General features: G+C 32.2%; 2 protein-coding genes across 2 annotated transcripts; one reads left to right on the forward strand and one right to left on the reverse strand.

The window, feature by feature from the left end:
- Positions 1–1,614: 1,614 nt before the first annotated feature.
- Positions 1,615–8,580, reverse strand: LOC139509151 (trafficking protein particle complex subunit 10-like; the record flags this gene model as incomplete). The annotated part of the gene is given in 8 exon segments (XM_071296091.1): positions 1,615–1,765; positions 2,166–2,413; positions 3,265–3,376; positions 3,874–4,069; positions 5,920–6,113; positions 6,651–6,783; positions 7,384–7,465; positions 8,467–8,580. Coding segments are annotated over 8 exon segments (1,141 nt in total), but the record flags the coding sequence as incomplete, so codon positions are not given.
- Positions 8,581–11,470: 2,890 nt separating this feature from the next.
- On the forward strand, positions 11,471–16,151 carry LOC139509152 (carbohydrate sulfotransferase 1-like). Its single transcript, XM_071296092.1, has 4 exons — positions 11,471–11,592; positions 13,018–13,277; positions 14,196–14,505; positions 15,103–16,151. Exons 2-4 carry the CDS (start codon positions 13,181–13,183, stop codon positions 15,878–15,880), a joined length of 1,185 nt encoding a protein of 394 aa, XP_071152193.1. The 5' UTR covers positions 11,471–11,592; positions 13,018–13,180; the 3' UTR covers positions 15,881–16,151.
- The last annotated feature ends 1,021 nt before the right edge of the window (positions 16,152–17,172 follow it).

Here is a 17,172-nt window from a genome sequence, read left to right on the forward strand (position 1 = left end):
ACCAGAGGTTAAGTCTAACACCATTGTCAACTGTTCTGACCTAGGCTGTACATCATCTTCAGGCATCAAACCACATAGTTCTCCTAAACTGTACAGCTATCAATATAAAATAATTAAGTATGGTTAGTGAACTAAAATGTTGGTCTTTTCTTTCTCTAATTTTCATGCTATTTTCACATTTCCTGACCGGTGTGAGAAAAATATTTCTAATCTCTAGTGAAAAATTTATTCTCAGCAAATGATTGGTCGAAATTTTATTGTGACGTTAAATTTTCTTTGTTTCTTCTGATTTTTCCTATTGTGACGTCATGAAAAAAGGCGACCATGCCTGATGACGTCACATTAAAAGTACACAACTTTCTTCAAATCTTTGAAAAAGAAGGATAAAAATCATTAGAGAAACAGATTCCACCAATATAACTAGTGTATTATGATATTTCTCCACTCTCGACAGTTAAATTTTAACTATTTAAAATGCTTGGCAAAGCCTCGCGCTTTAAATATTAAATTTTAACTGTCTCGAGTGGACAAATATCGTAACACACTTGTTGCAGTTGTGGAATCTATATTTCTGTCTAATCTGTGGCAGATATGGCTGTATGATGAGAACAGGATTTAGTTTTAAATCCGACTTTTAATTCAATATTCAAAGTATGGCTCTATGCAAATAAATCTCTTACCTTTTCCCTAACAATATCAAAAAATAAAACTATGTATAGAGATATGAAATATATTTATGTATGACAGGCGTATGAAATTTTCGAGTACAGGTAGCAGGCTAATTGTAATAAAAATAGAGTAAAAAGTTCCGTTAGTATTTAAAGTCGTGCGTGCATGAGAAAAGTTGTCTACAAGGGTGGAGACCATCTTTGCACATTTGTGTATAGGAATATTAATCTTTAGTATAACAGTTTATGACAAAGTTTGCCACCGTTTTCAGGTTGCTTGTTAACAGTTCTTTAAGTGCTTCTTCTGGGGAGTCAAAGTTAACAGAGGTGAGTTCTTGTCTGAGTTTGTTTCTTTTAGCAGAGTAACAGTCATACAAAAGCAAAAAGTGGTTTTCATCTTCAGTCATATTCGAGTTGCATAATTTACAGAATCTCCGGTTGGCTGGAATATTTCGATATCAACCTCGTTCGATTTCTAAAGGTAGTGTATCGCATCGGATTCTTGCTATAACCAATCACTGTTTTCTGGACAAGGGATAAGGTTTGGATCCATTAAAACTTTTAATCCCGCTGCAAATGTTTGCACCTGTCCTAATTCAGGAATCTGATGTACAGTAGTTGTCGTTTGTTTATGTAATATATACGTGTTTCTCGTTTCTCGTTTTGTTTATATAGATTAGACTGTTGGTTTTCCCGTTTGAATGGTTTTACACTAGTAATTTTGGGGCCCCTTTATAGCTTGTTGTTCGGTTTGAGCCAAGGCTCCGTGTTGAAGGCCGTACTTTAACCTATAATGGTTTACTTTTTAAATTGTTATTTGTATGGAGAGTTGTCTCATTAGCACTCACACCACATCTTCCTATATCTAAGAACTTTTTAACATATAGTTCAATACAAAATTCGGTCTCAAGTAACTTGTAGTTCTTAGCTCTGTTTATAGGAACACTTACCTTTTTCCTAGCATGATCCCAAAGTGTAGCTCTGTATAAATAGAACAGCTCAGGATTGTACAAATCCTCATATTTCTCACAGGTCTGGAGAACTTCTAATGCACTCACAAATGACCAGCAATCTAATGCTCCAGGAATGACACTTATCTAAAAAAAATTCATAAAAATTAAGATTGTTTTATTCTAATATAACGTTGTGTATTATTTATCTGCATTATGCAAATTACATATTTTTGTTAGGTATGTGTTCCTTTAATCATACAAATATAAAACAATTTATCAAGCTAGATTTGATATATTATATCTTAATTCAACAGACTTCACAGAATATTTCTAAACGTACACAAATAGTTATATATGTTTTTGTTTGCATATAAACAAAAAATAGGGAATAATGTCAGAAATTATTGACCTAAGTTGTATTAGACTTAGAAATTGGGGATGATTGTTTAGCGATCCTTTCAACAGTTTCCTGCTGAATACAACTTGGAAAAGAAAATTGTGAAAGCTAAGTAACAGGGCAATGGGAAAAGATTATAATTCATACCTTAAGTTTTATGACTTCCAGAACAGTGTTATACAGGAACTCCATGGCTCTTCTGGACACCTCTGATGGCTTCCCTAATAAGAACAACAATGCACACTGTCTAGAGAATAAATAATTCCTAAACTCTATCAGACTAGCCTTATTGTCTTTTATTTGGTCTCGCCTGTCACGGTTGATAGCTTTCTGTAGTGAGATACCAGCCCATGATTTACACTCCAAGAAGTTATTTGTCAGCCAGGGTACAGCAGCTGCAAAATTAAACAACTTTAATAAAAATATGTTTAAGGTATGTCTTAATTGTAGTTTGATTGTTTCATTAGTTTCCCTTTTTCAATCATTTGTAATTTTCCTTTATCATATATATGACAATCGACTTAGCATAGAATTTGCTTTCCTAGGTCTGAGAAGTTACCCTAAATTTGACATTCAAAATGTTATATAAGTATAACACATTTTCTAAACACTGGAAAAGTTTTGTAGATACCTTTTTCACGTTAAGCCTTTTCTAGCCAAGTTTTTTTTGTCAATATACAAAATATATGGCACTTTTCCATACAATTATGAAATTGATAATAAAGAACATTATTTTAAAAAAATAAAAATTACTACATAGTTTATCGAAGACAAAGAAGTGTTTTTACTAATCAAATAGTTGCTGAGATGGAAAAAAATATATTGATAATGATGTCTAAAAATATTAAGCCTATTGATCAAAGTAGACTAAAACTATTATCCAGGACAATTGTCAAAAGTCCTTTAAATAATTGGAGCAATCATGGTTGTTGATTTGTTTGGTTGAATTAAATACTTTTGTTCAAGGCAAATTAGTCCTATTATCTTGAAATTCTGAAAGGGACATAACTCATGAAAAAAAGTTGTCAAAGTTGAACTGAAAGCAATACTTAACTTGAATTCAAGATATAGTCTAAACTACTCAACTTTAGTAACTATAATTAAACCAGAAGTTTAACATGAAGATGGAAGTTGAAGCTCGTTATAAAACCAGGTTTAACCCACCAATATCTTTAAAAATACGTTCCCTTAAGCTTTGTTTTTCCTGTCTTTTAATAATATATTCAATTTGCCAATTTATTCTTACTGCCTGATACTTTAGTAATGACAAACTGGCTAAATAAGGCATCTAACTCATCATACTGTATCATAGCATCATCATATAGACCTAGCATCTCAAACATGAAGGCAAGCTCCTCCTAAAAATACATTATAATATACATCAAATAAACATGAAAAAAGAATGTAAATTTTGCAAAAACATCAGTATTTAAATAGAAATATGACAGCCAGGTCCTCCTTGGAATTGATTTAACTATTTTCTAGATCTAATAAACATCTGAAACATGAAGTGCTCCTCCAAAAAGTAGAAAAAAAACACCTATGGAAAGAATGAATGATACACTTGTCTTGTGAGTATTGAAATGTTTTTAGAATAAAATGAAAATTTTATTGCCAGAATAGCTAAGGAATCTTTAAGAGGCATCTTATCAGAAGTTAAATAAAATTTCTTTTTAGCTAAACATGCATGAGGACATCATATAGCATATACTACTGCATCAAACTTTACATGTACTTTTAAAAGTCTTATTACTTTGATGACAAACCAGAAAACTACTCTTACTTTACACGAAAAAAATTAAAATAGAAAAATTCCAAACAGCACACACTATAAATTTTAAGTTGTCCCAGATACCTGTATTAGAAAGAACTGTATGAATCCCCATCCAGGTTCATTCCTCCTCTCCCTCATCAGTCTCATGTTCTCCTCATATTTAGATAGATGTCTATTATAAGCCTGAAGTAATAGGTTTCTCAGCCTCTGTAACAAAGCTGTCCAACTCTCCTGGCCTTTTTGTTCCTGTTTCAATGGATCTGTGATAGCAATACATCTGTAAATATTGTCAAATGAGAACATTAAATTGCTCATTCAAAATTTCCAATAGGAAGCCTCCATGGAGGAAATCTGGGTTGATCCCCCACAAATAGTGACAGTTGGTAGGTATGGAGTTATACATATTTAACAGTTTTGAATCAACATTTGCTTGTAAAACTGCACTGGTGAAATAATTGATAAATTAGGTCTCAAACTTTATCAAGACCTATCTAAGATTTCATAATAAAACCTTAAATCTTATAGTATGAATACCAAACTCAAGCTGATACATTAGTGTAAATATTGTACATAACCAGGCCTCTACAATAACTTTTTTTTCAACTTGTCCCGTAGGACAAGTACATACCAAAATTTACTTGTCCGAATGAAATTGTTACTTGTCCGAATGAAATTGTTACTTGTCCAAAAAAATTCTATTAAAAATAACCTTTTACATTTTAAGTTGATTAAAGGAGCAAAACGAATTTAAACAATATAACAGAATTTGATGTATTTCTTTTGAAATACTTTTCAAAAATATGAGTCAAGTACAACTGCGAAACTAGTCATGTCACAGGAATTAGGTTCTAGTTTTCATCAATGCTAGTCTCATCAGACTCTAAACATGAGGCATCATCTGATAGGCCTGTACACTCATTGGATTTGTATTCTGTTTTGTTTTTTAAGTTGAAAAAAGTTTATTCAAATGCAATCAATAAAAAGAAGAAGATAAGCCATCATAAGGTCTGATTACCAATGAGACAACTCTTTGCAAGAGACAGAATGACACAGAAATTAACAACTATAGGTCACCATATTGCAAGTATTGTTTTCTTCTACTTATGATCAAATATGATTTTGTGAATTTTAAGGTAAATAAAAAAAAATATTTTTGTGAAAAAATTACGGTATGGTATTTATTATAAGGAACAGAATAAGGTAGCAAAATGAGGTACTGATTTGTCTTGGTCCCGAAATGTCTCCTGCCTTGTCAAACTGTCTATCAATCATGTCTACTAAATATGTCTCCTACGGTGCCAAACTGTCTATTAAACTTGGAGCTGAATCTTTTGAGGTGTCGAACTGTCCTACAAAGCGCATCATTGATTCGGATCAGTAAGACTGGTTTCCGAGAATAGTATACCTTTTACCTGTTAAAAAGTACCTGACAAAGAACCAGTTAAAAATTATCGATTGCAAGTAAACATGTTAAAGAAAAGGTTTTGTATTTGAATAAACAGAATACAGAAACATGTCAAATTAATATTTGTTTTCTTGTTTTTGTTTATAATAAATAACTTTGTTCATTAAAGTTGGTTTAAATTTATTTTCTGCAGAATAATTGTACTTGTCCCGACGGACAAGCTTGATACAGCTTTTACTTGTCCGACCTTTTTTCCCTCTGGTACCGGACAATCGGACAAGCGTTATTGTCGAGGCCTGATAACATTCAAAATAGAAACAAATCAGTCTCAATGATATGCAAACTAAGAAACTGGGTCCTAATAACTACAGTGTTTATTTCTTGTACTCATTTGTACCTTAAAAAAATACTAAATAGATATACAATATTTAGTTGATGTTGTCATGCACTTATTGTTGCATGTTTGCAAAATCTTTTTGTAACACCTTTGATTGCTATTTCAGAAAAGTAAAACAGAGGTGGTGCATTTATTCAAGATGTATAATCCCTTGACAAGTCCAAAAACAAAGGAACTTAACTGCTGCTCTTCATCTTAAAGCTAGAACACAGCATAAAGGAACTGCACTTTAAATAATGCTTTTCATCTTAAAGCATGGACAGAGCATAAAAGAACAAAGTGCTAATTGTTATCATAAAGTTAAATTCAGTTACACTACATGTACCTATCTGGTTGTTTACCACAGAAATCATTTTTGACCTTGTCTATCACAGATGACCTTGGAAGTAGTTTAGTTTTAGCTTTAGAATCATCGTTAGTGACAACCACAATCAGCCAATCAGGAATGTTATTGTTTTTCAGAGCAGTATGCCATTCTGTTAGTTCTTCTTTGGCTGTCTGTTTGTATGTTTCTAAATCCTAACAAAGTATAAAAAACAAATTACAGAACTAACCAACATTGTAAAAAACAAATTACAGAACTAACCAACATTGTAAAAAACAAATTACAGAACTAACCAACATTGTAAAAAACAAATTACAGAACTAACCAACATTGTAAAAAACAAATTACAGAACTAACCAACATTGTAAAACACCTCAGTAAAAGATAGCCAACAATTATTTCTATTTAACAATGGCACATTTACTACTCATTTCAACCTATTAATTAAGCAGGAGCAAATAATCAATTTTTTATAAGTATACAATTCATAGAAAATTCATCATTATCAATTCAAGTTGAAAGAAATTTTGAAGGAAAAGCTGCTGTACTCTGCTGATACTATTAGCAGAGAAAGAATACATTTGGAATAGTAACATTCTGAGAATTTTTGTTTAATAAACAAATGCTATTAAACTGTACAGACAATGACAGAGTTATACTGAAACAGATAGTATCAAATTAAATCAACAGTAAAAGTTTTTTAAAGAAAATGTGGTAATATTAAAACGTACAGCATCTACCCAGAAGACATGGAAATACGGCCTGCTGACTAATGTTTTGTCTGTTTCTTTGGGAAGTATATCTTCATCATAGGGTACAAAACTGGCTTCTATGTGTACTGTCTTTGGTGGTCTACCATATGATCTATCAAAAATACAAATGTTTTATAAAACATATTTCATTATCAACATTATCTTAACAAGGATATTATAATATGTATATATCAAATAGGATATGAAATGAATAGCTGGTTCGTATTTAAATATGTCAAGTGTTTCAGTGTTTTCTAAAAGGACTTTTTAAAGTTACTTTCAGCATCATGGCGATGTAATGCTTATCCTGAAATGATGTCCCTATAGATAGTGTAATGGATGTGATGCTTTAATTTCTACAAACAAGATGGCACTTCATAATGTTCTGTTCACCAGAATACTTTACGTTAAGTTTATATGGAGAACACTGTATTTGGTTAACAATTCTATAACTAAACAAAGATACTGGCATTTTTTGTCATAAATTTATGCATTAGACATGTTAGAGATTCCAAACTACCAGCCTCTAGTGTCTTGGCTAACATGGTTAATACTGCTGCTGCCTGCTGGCACACCTAAGTATTGTGGAGGAGACATGTATCATCTGTCTCTGGGCTGTTTCTGGTCACTGATATGATTTAAACGATACTTGAACATTGTAACTGTTAATTTCTAGTTAAATTCATTAACTTCAATGTATGTAATATATTACCTTCTCCATTCTGTAGTCTCCTTTGGCAATGTTTGTACTAGAGTCGGATGTAATGATGAGAATATTGTCTGGTCACCATGACCTGGAAAAAAAAATCTGTTGGTCATAAATGTTGGTACATGTACATGTATTGCATTGTAAGTAATTGTTTTAAATGCCAACATCCTGATATGCTATACCTTATGTAGGATTGAGTTTTCTTCCTTGATAAAGGTCCCATGATGAAATATTTTTTACGCATGATACATGTATACATGGATATAGGTGTCCACATCTTTGACTACTTTATTAATTCCTTTTTTTGTTTTATTTTGAGCAAGTTTCTGATTTGGCTGACATCAGAATCCTAAAAGAAATTAAGCTTTACATCCCAATACATGTAAAGATATTCATGATAATTGGAGATATTTCACAAATTTGACCTACCAAATAAGACTCTTACTGGATTTGTAATAATGTAAGTAACATGATGGGTGCCACATGTGGAGCAGGATCTGCTTACCCTTCCGGAGCACCTGAGATCAACCAAGGGTTTTGGCAGGGTTCATGTTACTTAGTCTTTAGTTTTCTATGTTGTGTCTTGTGTACTAACATTTGTCGTTTTTTGGGTTTTTTTTTTAGCCATGGCGTTGTCAGTTTATCTAATTTTCAATCTACATGTACGAGTTTGACTGTCCCTCTGGTCTCAATACACCTTATAGCTATTTGTCCGCCATTACTGGATATCACACAGGTTCCCGTAAAATTTTGACGTCACAATACAAAATATCTGACGCCACAATGGAAAAGTGATTGTTGTATGTGTCAAAAGTTTAAGCGGCCAGTCAGCCGGGATTAGCTATAAGGTGTAAACCAACCACAATATTTATAAGAGTTTTAAGGCATATTGAGCAATGGTTTCATTTAAGCTGTTTGGTTGCTGTCTTACTGACTAGCATTTATATCTCATCTCCTTTTATTCTTATAGTTATATTATAAGTAAAGGCAAAGCTGACATCATACAATCTTAGTTTTATCTAAACGATTATCTGATTAGATGCCATGCATTTGTTATTTTTCTAAGATTTGCATATTAAAACTGACATGTTACGATTGGCTTTGCTTCCATTAAATATATAGTATAAATGATGATCTAAATATATATATCTAAACTGTCAAAATCCAACCCAAATAAAGTACAAATTTAACCGGAAGTTGATTTATAGTATTTAAAAAGTAGAATATATCCGGTCTGGATATGCATATTTTCCGACAGGTTTTATTAAAAAAAAAATATTTAAGAATTCGTTTAAGCAAGGCCATGATTTGTATAGTAGGGCCTAATACTATACAAATCCTTGGTTAAAGCTTATTATTTAATGCGAACTGTCTTTTTTTGTTTACCAAGGCTCGGACAATAAAACTCAATAAAACAGTGAAGCATGATAAGAAAAAAGAATAATAATGACGTACTAATTGAACGCTTTTATTTGTTTAAAAATATCAAATCAAATATTTCAAGTTCCATATTACATAGGGGGCAAGGGGTTTAACTATTATGCTGTTATGGGCATTTCAATTCTTTGTTATTCTGAAAATATATTTACTGTTAGCTGTTATTGTCTTATTCTTTGTTAGCTGTTATAGGACTATTATCTATTTTGTTATCTGTTATTGTGAGAATCTATTTGCTGTTAACTGTTATTGAAAATTGGAATGTTAGCATTTTGACAGCCTATCTTCCGTAGAAATTGAAGATAATTGAAAATTGTGATTTGAATGGATACTAGTCTCATTGGCACGCTTACCACATCTTCTTACAATGTATATCTATTGGGGTCTTTCTACTGGTAATATAGGGTGGCCCTGTATTTGCAGAAGAATTTCAGTAACATACATCACATAAACATATTAAAATCAATTGGACCCAGGACCATTCCAGTATATATTATTATTATCCTTTGTAATAAATTCCGTTGTCTGTGAACATGTAGCATTTTGTTCAAATTATAAATCACTTATTACTTGTACAATAACTTATAGTATGGATTTTGTTATAAAAAAAGCATTGGTACACCCTATAGATTTTTTTATTCAATGACCACATAATCATCTTTATGCTGTACTATTACACCACTGTCCCTGATTAGGGGAGGATTGGACACCAACTAGCATGCTTAAGTTGACGCAGTCACATTCTGTATGTGCCTATTTCCAAGTCAGGAGCCTGGATTCAGTGGTTGTAGTTTGTTACTGTGTTACTAAGTTTCTCGTTCACTATTTTGTGGATAAATTAGGCAGTTAGTTTTCTCCTTTGAATTGTTTTACATTACTAAGTGGTATGGGTTTGAATTATGGCTTTGGGAATTATACAACATCTTTTTCTTTTAGCATTTATATTATTAGTGTTACTCCCTCTCTTTTCATTTACATGAAAGAGAACCCTGACCACCATATTTTTAAAAGTTTTTTAACAGCTTCACATGGCGAAAATTGAAGCTCAGAAACCATTGATGCAAATAAAGATGTGTCTTCAGTTTAATTTTTCGAAAAATACCCTTTTAAAAATCCTACAGATTCTACAATGCTGTACCCAAATTTTCCATATTCTATAATTTCACATAACATGCATGATTGGTGTTTCACTTGGTGTCATCCAAATTTTCACTAGGACCAATTTCTATTATACTATCAGAATTGTCACTTGAGTCAATTTCTATTATCAGAATAACCATAATTGGCATGCGTGTGTCAGTTACATGTCCTGTCCCCAATGATCTGGGTATTTTTGTATTTTATAAGTAAGTTTTATCATGAGGTCATTAAATAAAAAAAATATATTGTGCATCAATATTTTTTTTTATTACTTGCAAAGTACAAATGTATATATATTGCTTTTCAGAAATAAAAAATCTAAAAATCAAATTGATAATAAAGTGTCACTGGCTGCACTACTTTCAAAATTAAATAAAAAAAACCAAAATCATTAAAAATTGATCCCTCAAATTCCTTAGATTTAAAATATCCGTATATCAAAAACAGAAACTAGCAATTTCGTTCAGAAAAATTCAACATCCATACTATACCTTATTGTACAAGTTACGGGAAAAAAATCAACCAAGGCAGAACTGCCTCAACGGCCGAAACGTCTTGTTTACACAAATTACAATTTTCTAGGTCCAAACCACAAGTTATATACTAAGATCTATGAGTCATCTACTGGATTGGTCCTGGACAGATTTATTTTCATATTTCATTTACTGTTATCTGTTATTGTCCCTTTTCAATTCCTTGTTATCTGTTTTTCACCAAATCAATTCACTGTTTTGCTGTTATGGGGACCCCCCTTGCCCCCCCTCTTACATGTATAATTCAGTATAGACTTCTTCGTAAAAATAACAGGTTTCAGATCTGTTTTTGGTTTTTTTGTACAAGGATATTTTAATTTACTTATATAATTATATAATTCCATCGTAAACAGTTAGGTTTAAGATATGAGGTTTGCTTTATTTGTACAAGGATTTTTATACGGTCACTATACAAATTAATAATTCTTGAGTGTACTAATACAAATAAAGCCTCTCCTGTCACTCCGCTTACCTTTGTTTGTGTGTGACTGTTCATTTTGGTGTGATTTTCGCAGACGGTTTTCAAACTAAATCGATTTCATTGAAAAATCAGAGCAGTGGCGGATCCAGAACTTTGCCTAAAAGGGGGGCGCTGACTGACCTAAGGGGGGCCCGCTCCAGTCATGCTTCAATGATTCCCTATATAATCATCAAAACTTTTCCAACGAAAGGAGGCCCGGGCCCACAGGCCCCCCTTGATCCGCCTATGCAGAGTCAAGTGTTTGAGATATTGATAACTAAACGTAACAGGAGTATTTACCATGTTTACAGGATATAACAATCTGTGCATGATAATCGAAAATATAATCTAACTGATAAACGCTATATGTGTTGTTACTTTATTTCGTGTTTAGTCGATAAAGGTAGTGATCTTTGATTACAAATTTCTCTTCGTAAGATAACATGATAAGGATACAAACATTAGAACGAACTAGCCAAGATCAGGTATGTTATCAGTGGAACATGCCGCACTAGACATGCTAGATAAGCTATAAAGTCGAACATTTAATTTTTTGCTTGATACCTCGGTCGATCATGTTTTATCTGGAATTAAAAAATATTTACCATATGTTCGTAATTGTCGGCACTGCACCACCTTTTGGTGAGTAAGAGATCATATATTATAAAATATCAACACATGTATTGGATTGGGTTAAGGTTAGATAGAAATATATTACCTGGTAAAAGAATCTTTTTTTTGGTAGTAATTAGAACTGTGATTCGGGATAAAACCCTTCTTTTTAAGCATTACATGCGTGCTCACTAACATAATAACTGTCTTACATATCCGCCAGAACAAGCACGTTACGCAAATTCATAAAAATATTTGTAGGGTGGCTAAAAACTCTTGGATTTTGTGATATGAAAGTAATCTAATCTTGGAAACTATTTCAAATTAAGGATACATCTTCTTCGTACAGAGCTCTGATTCTTTGCCCAGCTTTTATAAGCTCTCCACATTTCAATACATTTCTGATTTTCGGTCTCGAGCATCAGTGAAGGAACATTTCTTGCACATCTTGTATGAAGAAGATAAAAGACGTAAATATATCAAATGAAGCAAAGACAAAACAGAAGCAAATAACATTAGATAGTTTAAGTGGGATTTTACTGACAAAACATCTATTAATTGATAAATATTGATTGATTATGGATACATTATTATTTTAACATCACAATAGTTCATCTGAAATTGAAACTGCATTTGGAAATATTGTAATCACATTTCATTTCTGTTTATAAAAACGAATAGAAAGTTGAGAAGAAACACAAGTCCGTATATGATACATACATATAACCACAAATATAATAATACACTTTTACATAATAAATATTTGTTTAAAATTTTAAACGACGTCAAAAGCTTCTTTTTTACTTTGTAACAAATTCAAATATAACTCGATAAAATAATGACATGACAATTGTGTCCAGCACTACATATTTCTGATTATTATTATATATATAAGGAAGATGTCCATTACCCTCTGGCCATCCGAACAATTACTTCCTTTCTGTTCGGAAACATGGACATCGTTAGTTTATTAGAATAAGTGAACATGGACTAAAGATTTAGAATAGCACAATACAATTATTGGAACCATTCTTGATGGATAGTTACATCATATAGTTTTACTTATAACTATCAAATTTAAAACAAAGTAAAAATTGTAATTGTTGTATTTGGTTTCAACGTGAGCAGGAACAGGTATTCTACTCCCAGGCGTAAGTTTGAACAAATATTAATTATCATGGACTTTTCATACATTTTCCCTCTGAAGATATGCCTTTTTAAAATCTATATAATTATGCAACATTACGATACAAGTCCTTGACAATTTTCATTATTATTCTATCCAATCTACTCGATTTAATTTTTATTTAAAAAACAAAGTGGCATTTCCACCAAACAATCAGCGGTTACCATATGGTTACTGCTATGATAGAGACATTGGTATCCGTTTTGGTTCTCCTTTTACATTTGTGGCGATTTTCCATTAAAGAACTTCATGATGTCTCTCTCTTTCAGTTGTTTACGATCGTTGCAATACTGTTGAAAGCAGTAACTCACAGACTTGCACGCCAATCATTCACAAGTTAATCAACTGTTGGGATTTATCCCTATAAATTTACGGAGGTTTACTTACACTGATGGAAGTATGTTATATTAGTACTATGAAAACAAATTAGTCATGGATGTTTTCAAAATATGCACATGTACCAACAGACGAAAACTTGTATTCACCCTCATGTTTGCATCAGCACTCATTTATACCATGCATAACCAAGGTACGTAAACTCATTTCTTCTGATATTCCCTTTATTAAATTGTCTGACTACCTCTACCGGTTTCATTTAATTTCTTTGAAAGTCCTATGCCTTTTCAGTGAAAGGTGTGTTTTCAATAACTACTATATATGAAAATATTTAAGTCCACAAAAATTGTTCAATTTTAGAAAAAGGGAAATTTTATATCTAGCCAATGAAACAGTGATCATCTGATTTTTCATCAATACGGAGTATAGCGAAATTATCCTATTATACAAGATTTTCGTCCTTCCCACTATCGTCTTTTATCTTAATTCATAGTTTTACGAAGAACATTTACTAAAAAAATATGTACATGATTGTATGATTATGCTTGATTTTCATATGAAGTCATAATCTTTCAATCAGTTTAATTGAGGTCTAGAAATGGCATGTCAGTAACTGCTAGTAGTCCTTTGTTAATTTATTTATTTTTGTTTTATTGCTATGTTGCTTTTGTTGCCTTTTATGTCATCGGACTCGGACTTCTATTTAACTGAGTTTTACTTTGTGTATTGCTGTGTGTTTCTTAATTCTGAATTGTCTAGAGGTATAAGGGGAGGGTTGAGATCTAACAAAACATGTTTAACTCCGCCGCATTTTTGTACCTGTCCTAAGTCAGGAGCCTATGGCCTTTGTTAGTCTTGTATGTTTTTAAATTTTAGTCCATTTATATGTTTTGGAGTTAAGTATAACACCCATTTTCACTGAACTAGTACACATTTTATTTATGGGCCAGCTGAGGCCCGTCTCCGGGAGCGGTATTTTTTCTTCTGCATTGAAGACCCATTGGTGGCATTCGGCTGTTTTTCACTGCTATTTGGTCGGGGTGTTGTCTTTTTAACATATTCCATTTCCATTCTCAATTGTATTATTCTACATTCTACACTTTTATTTCAGGATACAATATATTTTCTCGCAACACGATGGGAAATTTACAAAGCAGCACTAATGTGCAGAATACTTTTCTAAATACGTCTATTAACAGTTATACTGAGACATATATCAATCAGAATAAAAAAGGGATTTCAGCACATAGTCCTAGAGACATTCTATTATTCGGTTATCAAAGAGGAGAAACAACATTTGTGGGACACATTCTCGGATGTAGAAAGGACACGTTCTACTTTTACGAGCCTTTCTGGTTAATATCGAGACAACAATATTTTACGAAATCTCAGAAGTGTGACACACACAAAGATGTATGTAGGTAGGTAGTATTAAACAGTGATTAACTGAAATATCAATTAATATTTTGTTTATGGGTCAACTGAAGATCATCTCCGGGTACGGGATTTTTTCGCTATGATGAAGACCCATGGGGTAGCTTGAGTTGTTTTCTGCTCTTTGGTCGGGTTTTTGTCTCTTTGGCATATTCCCGATTTTATTCTCAATTTTATGACAAACAAATGACAACAGAGCTAAGCAACACTAAGAACAACCACGTACTGGTCACCGCAAAAGTTGACAGAGAAATCTTAAATGTTTTTTATTTTATAGAAAATACGAACTCTAGTTGTGTTCCTACTTTTTCGGTCATGGGTTGCTGTATTATTTGCGTTTATCCCATGTCTTTATAATATTGTTATCTTAGCATGCTTAAAATGTTAAAGTAATTAAATATGTAGAAATTTATCAATCATGGCAATTTAATAAACTTGACGTAATCGTAGATAAAAATTCTGCTGGCCTTAAAAAGCATGGTAAAACAAATAAATATCTCATTTGTTTAAACTCTGGTTCAAAAGCAGCATTAACAATAACAACATTCATATTCACCATACATATCATTTTGTTGATATTTCAGATACTATGACAACAGCACACTCAACATTTCTAGACTGGTTAGCTCATTGTATGACTGTGATTCCGATACAATAGAAAAACTTGTATCAAGTGTCCAATCAGAACATTCCTGCACAAGGAACAGGGTAACATTCAAGAGCAAGGATGTCCAAAAACTGCATAATATTTGCACACAAGCTAAGTATAGAGTTACGAAAATGCTGAGAATAAGTGCAGAGTTCATTGAAAATCTACTTCAAATAAATCCTAAATTACAAATAGTATATTTGTATCGTGATCCAAGAGCAATAATATCTTCAAGATTGAAAAGTAAGGTCAGACCAATTAGAGAATTAGTGACCGCAGTTTGTAACAAGATGGACATAGATAGCAGTACGGTTATTCAAATGGCGAACAAATATCCACAAAATGTTATATTAGTATCTGCAGAAAGTATTGCAAAGGATCCGGTTCATATTTCACGTAAACTGTTTGAATTTTTAGATGTTAAATTCACAAAATCGGATGAAAATCAAATAAATAGTTTATCAAACTGGGACAGCAAAGGTAAAAAGATGCGAGAGGGAAATTTTAACCCGTATAAAAATAACGGGTACGCCTCGTCAATGAAATGGCGGACAGTTTTATCAGGTGATATCAAAGCAATTGTTGACACTCTATGCCAGTCTGTGTATCAACGTCTTGGATATCTAAATATGTCATCAACAGAATATTTTAGAAATATCAATAAAACTAACATATTTCTGCCTAACAAAATAAAGGAATTCTCTTTGCATTAACAAAGTGCGCCGGCTTGTGTGTGAAAATTGTTATGGACAAACTTATCAGTTCAGAATTATTTTTAGTTCAAGTTAGACACAAATAATGTTGCTGGATTTCTTATCCTTATTTAGATGAGGTAAGAATGCGTTTACATTGTCTAATCATAATATGGAAAGTGCTTTGCAGGAATCATGATGCAAATCTAAGATATTATTTCGAAAGCCGCTTATATTTTACTCGTCTTTTTAATTTAGAAATCTATATAATACGTTGTACTGCTATTTATATATAAACAGACAACTTTCAGATGTAACCTCTTCATAAAAAATAACACACACATCATGAGTGTTCAATAAACTAATATAATAGATCCCAGGATTGAAATTTTGAGACGCCAGACGTGCGTTTCGTCTGCAAAAGACTCATCAGTGACTATCTGAGTATCTCGAATCATAAATTGAAAAAGTCCAAATTGAAGAGCACTAAGGAACCAAAAATTCCAAAAACTTTTTACCGAATGCAGCTAAGGTAATATATTCCTAGGATATAAAATCCTTAGTATTTCGAAAAATTAAAAGTTTTGTAAACCGTTAATGTATACGTATGCCCATATAAAATGATAATTCATGTCAACACAGAAGTGCTGACTTTAGAACTGGTGATAACTTCAGGGGGGAAACTGCACTAGCAATAGCATCAATCCTATGATTATTTTATGAAATTTTCGATTTATCCATCAGAGACATCTGACCGGTAGAGATACATCCCAATGTCACATGAAAACCATTTTAACAACATATAGTGTCGGTATTTTCTGGGGAATTTTTTGTATGTTGCTGTATTTTTTCTGTTGATTTCTCGTATATATTTCTTGAATCATGAAGAAACACTGTACCTGCCATAACAGCTTAGTCATTTGACATCCGATTGTTTTAATTTTCTATTTAGTCTAGTCAGAACATATGACTACCCATTCAAATTGTATTTGATTTATATCTCTCCAAGTTGATACGGTTATCAAAGGTTAACCATCCTGTCATGATTGAGGATTGATTTTTAACACGAAGCTTTCTGTTTTTCCATGTTGACATATTTGTTTGTTTTATAAAGATTAAGATATATAACACAATGTTGACTGCAGTACCGCTATTTTTGACATTTGTCCTATTATATCTGTTTGTTTTGTTCACACATTGATTTTACTATCGTGAAATTGTATTGAGACTGTTATACAAGTGAGTTTTTTCTATATTTAAAACCAGGAGTAATCCACCATTTTACACATAAGAAAAATGCCTGTACCAATTCA

Source organism: Mytilus edulis, unplaced genomic scaffold (genome assembly GCF_963676685.1).
Source record: "Mytilus edulis unplaced genomic scaffold, xbMytEdul2.2 SCAFFOLD_869, whole genome shotgun sequence".
Classification (NCBI taxonomy): Eukaryota; Metazoa; Mollusca; class Bivalvia; order Mytilida; family Mytilidae; genus Mytilus; species Mytilus edulis.